This window comes from Pundamilia nyererei, unplaced genomic scaffold (assembly GCF_000239375.1).
Source record: "Pundamilia nyererei isolate P.nyererei 1_Seehausen unplaced genomic scaffold, PunNye1.0 scaffold00881, whole genome shotgun sequence".
NCBI lineage: Eukaryota > Metazoa > Chordata > Actinopteri > Cichliformes > Cichlidae > Pundamilia > Pundamilia nyererei.
The window spans coordinates 42,892-52,264 of NW_005188282.1; the positions used below are offsets into that span (position 1 = coordinate 42,892).

At 37.7% G+C, this 9,373-nt stretch overlaps 1 protein-coding gene across 1 annotated transcript; it reads right to left on the minus strand.

The window, feature by feature from the left end:
* Positions 1-3,302: 3,302 nt before the first annotated feature.
* LOC102201522 (interferon-induced very large GTPase 1) lies at positions 3,303-7,358 on the minus strand (the record flags this gene model as incomplete). Its single annotated transcript, XM_013908036.1, has 2 exons — positions 4,185-7,358; positions 3,303-3,428 (listed from the first exon to the last, which is right to left on the minus strand). Coding segments are annotated over exons 1-2 (3,300 nt in total), but the record flags the coding sequence as incomplete, so codon positions are not given.
* Between the last annotated feature and the right edge of the window lie 2,015 nt (positions 7,359-9,373).

A 9,373-nucleotide genomic window follows, 5' to 3' on the forward strand; every position in this document is an offset into this window, starting at 1 on the left:
TAATTACGCACACCCCACTTTGCAGTTATTTATTTGTAAAAAATGTTTGGAATCATGTATGATTTTTGTTCCACTTCTCACGTGTACACCACTTTGTATTGGTCTTTCACGTGGAATTCCAATAAAACTGATTCATGTTTGTGGCTATAATGTGACAAAATTTGGAAAAGTTCAGAGGGGGCCGAATACTTTTGCAAGCCACTGTACCTCTCTGGCTGTTCACAGTTTGTTAAATTATGTACTTTTCAGAAAATATAACATTCAATTTCACAGTTACACAGATAACACCCACATCTACTTCTTTTTCAAAAGAATCCATTACTGATTGTTTAAGTGAAACCAAAGTTTTGTTGGCTTATAATTTTCTTAAACCTTATGGTAATTAAATAGAATTTATTCTCTAAGTATTGAGTCTAAACCGTCTAAATACAAGAGTTTTTCCTTCATCTATTGATAGCTCTTTTCACACATTCCTCTCAGGTTAAGACTCTGGGTATCATCCTTGACAGTACTCTCTCTTACACACCACATGTATATAATATTACTTGGCCTTCTTATTTTCAATTCTCTCCAAAAGTTGATTCTGTTTATCTGGATGTAGCGTTTTCAGTGGGAGAAACGTTTCGTCACTCATTCAAGTGACTTCTTCAGTCTCAGCTGACTGCAGGGTTCCCCAATCTTATAAACAGTACATTTGCATAATGCTACGTCCAGATGAACAGAATCTACTTTTGGAGATTTACTTACCTGGATGATTGAGCATGCATCAAGAAATTTTCAGCTTTCCAATATTAATCACCTTTGTCCTTCACTTACGCCAAACATACGCCATACTTGTCAATGCTCTTGTCACATCTCATCTTGATTATTGATCATTCTCTATAGTAATGTTGGTATGTTGGAATGGTATGTAATTCTCTCTCTTCATAAACCTCAGTTAGTTCAGAATTCAGCTGCTCATATTATATTCAGATCAACAAAACATATAACACCTGTTCTTAAACAACTCAATTGGCTTCTGGTTCATCTATGTAGCAATTTCAAGATCCTTCGTCTCACTTTCAAAGCCCTTCATGAACTTGCTCCTCCATATTTATCTGATCTTCTCCATATGTATTCACCCTCTCGTACACTCTGCTCCACCTGACTACCCTGGAACTCAGAGCCTTTAGTTAATAATGATAATAATAATAATGTATACTTTATTGATCCCAGTGGGGAAATTCCTCTCTGCATTTAACCCATTCACTCAATGAAGCAGTGGGCAGCCATTGGGCGCCGGGGGAGCAGTGTGTAGGGACAGTACCTTGCTCAGGGGTACCTCAGGGTAGCCATTCAGTGGATTTAAACCCATGACCTTCGGATCATGGGTCCACCAATCTATCTACTGAGCTATCCCTAGTTGTTCTGCCCTAAGACTTTGGAATGTCAGATCTCCAGACTATAAATTCTCTTTCTACTTTTAAATCACATCTCAAAGCCCAGCTGTTCACAACTGCTTATCCATCATTATAACTTGGTCTCAGTCTATTGTTTCCTTGATTAGTTTTATAGTTGTGGTTGTATTTGTTTACTTTATTAAATTGTGTATATGTTTTATTTCTGCTGTACTAATTGTAAGGTAACCTTTGGCATCTTCAAAGTGCCCTATAAATAAAACGTGTTATTAGTTATTATTATAAAGATGATTCTTCTCTTACCACAGCATATCATCTGCCTCCATCTCACCCTGTCACTACTGTCCTCCGTCAGAGCAACCCTCTACATATCCTATTTCACTACATCCATCTCTGTGGTCTGCCTCTTCTCCTATAGCCTGGCAGCTCCATATTTCATATCCTTTGTCCATTATATTAACTATCCCTTCTTTGCACACATCAGAATCAGTCGGCCTCCTGTCTTTCAACTCTGCCATCTGCATCTAAGTCTTTTTGTCAGTGCCGTGTCTCCAAACCGTACATCATAGCAGGTCGCACTACCATCTTGTAAACCTTCTGTTTCACTCTTGCTACTTTCTTATCACAAATCATCCCTGATATCCGTCTCCACTTTGCATTTTCTGTTAGTTTACTAATAGGGTAGGCTTAATTCTATGCATGTATATGTTCCACAGTAAACGCAGACAAAACACAGACAAAATGGTCATTTACTTAATCTAAAGTGTTTATTCTTTTGTAACTCATTTTACATGTTAATAACACCAATATTACTTTCAGACCACTTATTAATCATGTCACAGAATTAAGAAATTCAAGAAAAAAAGCTTTCTCATTAAAATAAAATTACTGATTGATTGACTGACTAATCCATTTCATACCTTAGTATGAATTTCAGTTTCTCTTAGAAAAAGAAAATTAATATAAAAAATGAAAGAAAATAATACATAACACAAATTAAAATGAATGAAAATATTCTCGTTGACAGACCTACAACTGACATTTGTCATGTATATTGAAACCAAAAAGTTAACAAAAATGACATAATCTGTTCGTTTAGAACTTATATGTAACAATTTTAAGCATTAGCATCTTCAAAAAAGAGGAACATGAATATAGGTTCAGGAATAATTTTTTCATGGTTAAAATCTTTTACTGTAAAATAACATTTTAGTAAGAGTTACTTTCAAACTTCAACTAAATTGAAAAAAACAAAAAAACAAAAACAAAACGAAACATCTACTCAGATCCTGAATTTTCTTACAGGATTTTTTTCTATATAGTTTCTACAAATCCTACTATGTATGTGGATTTGAATTATGACTCCAATTTTTTTGCTCTCTTTGTCTGTATGCATTAACTAGTCAGTCTTCTTTATGCAGTCTTCCCTTAACTACCTTTCCTAATTTTTCAGGTAAAGGCAAAATATCAGGCTTTAGTGATTGTTTGACTCATTTCCTCCAGACTTTTGATTGCATCAGGTTTAGAGATTTTTCCCCAGTCATGGGGAATCTCTCCTTTGCGATGGAAGTTTGCTTTATAGTGCTCTTCCAGTTGCTTTTGAAATTTAAACACAAACCATTTCCAGTAAGCCAGTTTAGACTCATCAGGCGTGATTCTCCAGGTTTTAAACCTTGGACCAGCATCTCTATAGTTTTTATAGAGAAAGCTTTTAGCTGACTCATAATTATAAAAACTGAGTTCACTTGCAACATTTGTTGTGCAGAAATTAATGAACATTTCATCTGTGTTTCTCCAGTGCACTCCACGAACTGCACCAGGTTGATGAAAAGGGGCGCTGTGCTCATCAGGACTGTGATCTTCAATGGTGTTGGTACAAACAGCTGCACAGAATGGACACTTTACCCAGCAGCAGTTACAAAGCTGATCTATGAGGATTTCTTCAGGCTTCTGCCTGGATTCCTTCAGCTTATACAGTGACAGGCTGCTCATCTGCTCAGTGATGGATGTAAATCCTTTTTCTATCTCTTCCTTGAGAAAGTGAAAATGTTTTATGTCACTGAAATTTTCAGAACAAATGTTGTCAAATGTCAGCTCATCCTTTAGGATGTTAGAAAATTCTTTCAGCCACATATCTGTGTCTCCTCTCTGATTTTGGACCTTTTGTGTTGCAGTAAATAAAGCCTGAGTCACACTTGTTTTGATGCCATCAACATTTTTCTTGAGTATATTCACAGCTTCATCATTGTGACTCGTGTAGATGTATTTCTGTACTTCTGCTTTAATGAAAGCTTCTGTTTGTCTCCTTGGATTTCTGATGTAGGTGATGAAATCATCAAAGTTTTCTTTCTCAGCGAGTGACTTCAACACATGTTTGTCCAAATCCAGTCTATTCCCACTGAATGCTGGGAAATTACACCTCATCCTTCCAGCGAGATCAATGGCAGTCTTGTTACAGACAGCCTCAACAGTGGAAACTTTCAGCTTCTCACAGATTAGTTCTCCAAGCACAACAGCAGATGAGTTTTCTTTACAAAAGCTTCTAAAAACTGTATAATATTGTGTTTTTTTACTTTCTAAGTAAGCCTTGGCATCATTGTTCTTTACAAATTTTTCCACGGACTCTAGAAGCCAACTCTTTGCTCTGTGGAACACAAACAGTAAGAGATCAACACTAAACTCCTTCCTCAAAGGGTATTTCTTCTCTGACAGAAATTTCTGCAATTCTAATGTTACATGATTGGCCACTTCACACAAATAAGTTGTTGAGTAGCCTCTTGTAACTACAGGTTTGCTTCTGATTGCATCAAGTGAGTCTTTTTCAGCTTTGTCAATGAACGATCCGATCTGTTGTTGTTCTTCATGGGAGAAACCACTTGAAATAAACTTTTTTACAAAACCAATCAACTGATTACTACTTGTCATCATATAAACTGAATAATCACCAACGTCTGATATTTTCTTGTATTTTCCACTTGTTTTACATTTATCTACGAGAGCTGGCTCAAAACCAAGTTCCTGAAGGATCGTTAACTGATCTTTTTCCAAGTTGATGTTTTCAACAGGTTTTGTATCTGCTGTTAATTCAGTAACCCAGCTGCTCCAAACAGAGCTGAACTGTCTCTCAAGCTCCTTTTCATCTTTGGCCTTATCCTTCAGTTTCTGAGCGAGCTCTTTGCTCTTCTGTAGCAGTTTGTTCTCAAACTCTGATTTCTTATCATCCATCATTTTACGACCTTTCTTCTGCTGGATAATGCCATCCAGTTTTATTTTTACTCTGTTTGCATGTTCATCACGAAATTCTTTCATTTTGATTTCAAATCGTCCTCTCCACTGAGCCAAGATCTCTTTCTCCTTGTCATCCTCAAAGTACTTTGTCATTTCTTTTCTGACTTCTTCATATGTTTTGTTTGTTTCTTTAAAAAGATAAGACTGTTCAACCTCATCAAGTTTTCCATTTTCAATTCTGTTATGAAGTTGGTTTTCAATGGTCAACATGTTGCCCCTCAGGGTCCAGATCCAGCTCCCATACTGAACTTCCAGTTTTCTGTACACTGCAATTTCAAGTGTGTTTTTAAAACTGAAAACAAAACTTTCATTCAGCAGTGCAGTCCACAAGTCCTCAATGTTGCCTTTGAACTGTGAGAGAGTGATCCCAGCAGACTTTGAAGCTTTAGAGAGGATGGTGTTCTTCACTTCCTGGATGCTCTCACTGTAACCTGGATTTGGAGGAGCCATGGGTGGACTGCCCTCCCACAGCTGGGCACAGTATTTCACATCTGTCTGAACATCAAATTCAATAACATCACTGAAGCACTCTGCATTACAAACTTCCTCTTTGGCTGCTAGTTTGGCCATGTGGTCCAGTTTTTCCTGCAGGCGTCTCTTTCCATCCATGTTTTTCTCTGCTGCTGCAACATCTGTGACATTCTGGTGAACAAACACACAACTGGGAGAAAGTTTAACTTCCTTCATCCTCATGAAAGCCTGAACAACAATCTGCAGGATGTCCTGCATCTCAGACGGATTCTCTCCAAAGATGTTGATCAGTGTCAGATTTCCCAGACCAACAACAAGTGTTGCCAGTTCATTGTCATGATGAAGAGTGTTGTTACCTTCTAACTCAAGAGCACGCAGTCCTTCAGTGTCCACCACTACAACATAGTCAAACTTCAAGTCTTTCTTCATCTCCTCTGATACTTTGAGCAGCTGCATGAAGGCACCTTTGGTGCACCTGCCAGCACTCACTGCAAACTGCAGCCCAAACATGGTGTTCAGCATTGTTGATTTTCCACTGCTTTGTAGGCCCAAAACTGACAACACAAAAACTCTCTGGTCCCCCAGTTTCTTGATGACTTCGTCTAAAAGACTGGAGATCCATGTTAAAGGCACATGACCTGCATCACCATCTATCAGCTCCATCGGGTGTCCTGATATCATCAGCTGTGCAGCCAGCTCAGGGTATTTAGACCAGTCAGAGTGTTTGTTCTCTCTTTGTGTTGTTTTATGGGCTTCATAGATCTGTCCCATTTCTCTGAAGATGTGCTCCAAACCAAAAGTTACAGACTGAAGTTTTTTTGATATGTCTTCAAGTTCAGTTTGTGTTTTTAATAACAGATCTGATTTGTCCTGTTTGTTCGTCAAAACCAAGACCTCAGACCACTTTTCATCATAACTTTGTAGAATTGAAGAAAGATCATCTGTGGAGAGGGCATCTATGAAGATCTGAGTCCATTTTAGGAAATGCGCTCTGTCTGTTGGTGGCAATGATGAGAGACTTCCAATGAACAACTGCATCAGTTCACTGCAGGAAGCAGCACATTGTTTCTCACGTATTCCCATCAGTTCCTTATCCCTTTTACTTTTCTCCATTTCAATTTCTCCTCTTAGATGAAACAGTTCTCTGTGTATTTTGCTCCACTGATGCCACAGTTGGCCTTGACAAGGGAGAAAATCATCTTTGATCTTTGAGACATCCATGTTATCCTTTTTTAGCAGATTGTTTATTTTAATAGCAGCAGATTTCCCTCTTTGACAGGCTGGGTCAGTTTCATCCACTCTGATTTCAGAGAGCTCAGCCATGGTTTCAAGCTGGAAGGATGGTTTCAAGCTGGGACCATCAAGAGAAAACAAAACCTCTCTAATGATCATTTTCAGCTGTTCAGATACATCTGAGTGGTTTCTGTCTTTGAGGCCCATTATATACTTTCCCTTTTTTGTCTTAACAGCATCACAGCTGTCATCAACAATCAAACAAATGAGAGGCTTCTCAGCCTTCAAATGAGATGATATTAAAGATCGAATTTCTATATTTCTTTGCAGAGATGCCACAAGAAAAACACTGACTGAAGATTTTTCAATCAGTATGTCACGCTGTTTTTTATTCAACAGAGCATCACCATGGAGATTACAGAAGGCAATGCAGTCATTGAAGGCATCACTGGGTTTTCCAGCAGGGCAGTACCAGGCAATCTCTGCCACACCATCCATCAAATAGCGAGACTTGGTGCTTCCTGGGCAGTTTCTGTGGAAGAAGGTGTCGTGACGGTTGTTCAAAGTGTTCATCAGCTGAGATTTAGACACTGACAAAGAACCCAGGCGGAAAAATGACACCAAGGGTGTTTCAGCTTTGTAGACTGGAACACTCTTCATGGTGACAATGTCTGAATCACACTGTTTTACCTTCCAGGTTTTTGTTATTTCTCTGAAAGTCCACAGAGGAAACTGAATCTCCTTTGTGACTGGGTCAGGAACAAGCAAAGGTAAGGCATACTGACACTGAGAGAGCTTCGTAATCATCATCTGTTTAAGGAAGCTGTCTGAGCAGTGAAATACTGCCATCTGAACGTCCATTGGATGCACACAAGCCTTCTCTTTCTTATGTGTGTCTACAGTGGTGTTCAAGAAATCCTCTAGATAACTGTCATCATCTATTTCAGTGTCATCAGACGCGTCAGACATTGAGATAGATGACTTAGTGTTGTCAGATAACTTAGGATTGTCTGGTCTTACAGGAATATATCTGACCCTGTAGTCCAACATTATCAGCCTATAGAGAAAAGTGTGAGCTAGATCTTTCTCAGATTTTACATGGTCCATCTGTTTCCCAGGTGGAAGTATTTGAAGAAAATCTACAGGTGACAACTTCTGTTCAACGTTGTCTTGAAGATGAAGTCTGTCAAGCAGCGTCTGTATTAACAAATAAAGAGGTACTATATGTAATCAAATTACATTGCCATATGGCAGAACAGAGTAAATATTCATTTTGATCTTTTGAATAAAGGTTTATTCTCCTACCTTCTTGTTTCCACTCATGTAATCATCTGTGGTTTCTGCAGGATTGCATGAACCAGATAAGCATTATACACAGTGCCTGTTGCTGCAAATCCTTTCAAAGTTATGAAGTCAGCAGTTTATATATTTTTGCTTTTTGTGTTATTGTATAATGAAAAATTGTACCGTTGTCATTGGTTTTGAATGATTCATAAGATTTATCTCCTGGTTTTCTCTCCTGGTTATCAATGTGTTCACCCACTGGACCACTCTGAGAAGTAAAAACATTACCCTGAAATTTAGCTTATTAGGTTAATACCATTGACATATATAACAACAGAATTAAAAGGTCTTGCGTTGTACTTTATTGAGAAGACCATTTTTTAAACCATTTTAGAATGGATTTGACTGACATTTATATATATAATACATTTCAAACATATGTGATTGCAAACCTAAAATACATTTTGCTGTCATGGAACAGAGGAAAACCCTTCACTTATTTAAGCTGTTATTATAATCAAGTGATCTGAGGGATTGCTAAACTTCTGCATTCCTGCTTCTTATTTTTAGACTTCATAAATGCAAGAGTGTCTGAGGGAAATCTTTTAAACCCTTACATGCAGTTCATATTTGAACCATAACTGACCTGAACCATCACAGGGTGGTTCTATGAAGCGCCTTGAGGCAACTTTTGTTGTGATTTGGCGCTATATAAATAAAATTGAATTGAATTTTTGTCCATTTTGACCCAGGACCCAGTTGTACGATTTGGTTCAATTCTTACATTGTTATCATTTGCTGTGCAAAACAATCTAAATGTGCATCAAATGGATGTTGTGACTGCATTCTTGAATGGACACCTGGAAGAGGATATCTACATGGAGCAGCCAGAGGGTTACATCAAACCTGGGCAGGAGGTGCAGTCAGTTGGCTTAGTAAGAAACAAGCAACAGCTGCACTTTCAACTGCAGAGGCTGAGTATATTGCTTTGAGCCAAGCTGCATAAGAAGGAATTTGGTTAAGACGACTACTAACTGAGCTTGGAATGGAGACCACAATTGCAATCGCAAAAATTCCAGTTGATCATGCAAGAACAAAGCACATAAACATTTGTTACCACTACATTCGTGAATGTTTGCAAAATGGACAAATCCAGCTGAAGTATTGCTGTACAGAAAATATGAAGGCTGACATCTTAACCAAACCACTGCCTAGACAAAAGATTGAGTATCTAAGAAAAAAGATTGGACTGTGTTCAGTTTAAAAAGAGTTATCATATGCTTAACATGCCTATTATGCTTATGTTAAGATGTCAAGCATATAACTGTAATGCAGAATAATAGTTTTGTCTAAGATGACAACAGTACTTTTTTTGTGTGTGAGTTCAAAACAAAAGAGAAAATGTTTTATTTTCTAGTAACACTGTGATATAGGTGCGTATTTTTTTTTTTTTGGAAAGAAATAAGCAATGACAGTCAAGTAAGTGAACTCCATGGTAAAATTAAGCAGGAGTGTTGTAATAGTAATTTTACAATGTATGTTGAAGGGATATTACTGCGTCTGTTGGTGTGTCTGTGCATTACAGTCAATAAAAAGGATTTCATTAAAAAGATCAAATGTTCCATTTTATGTTTAAGTCATGGATTTCCATAGAAAAGCATGACTTTATTTAATGCAGTATACATTTTCCCAATGAGCTT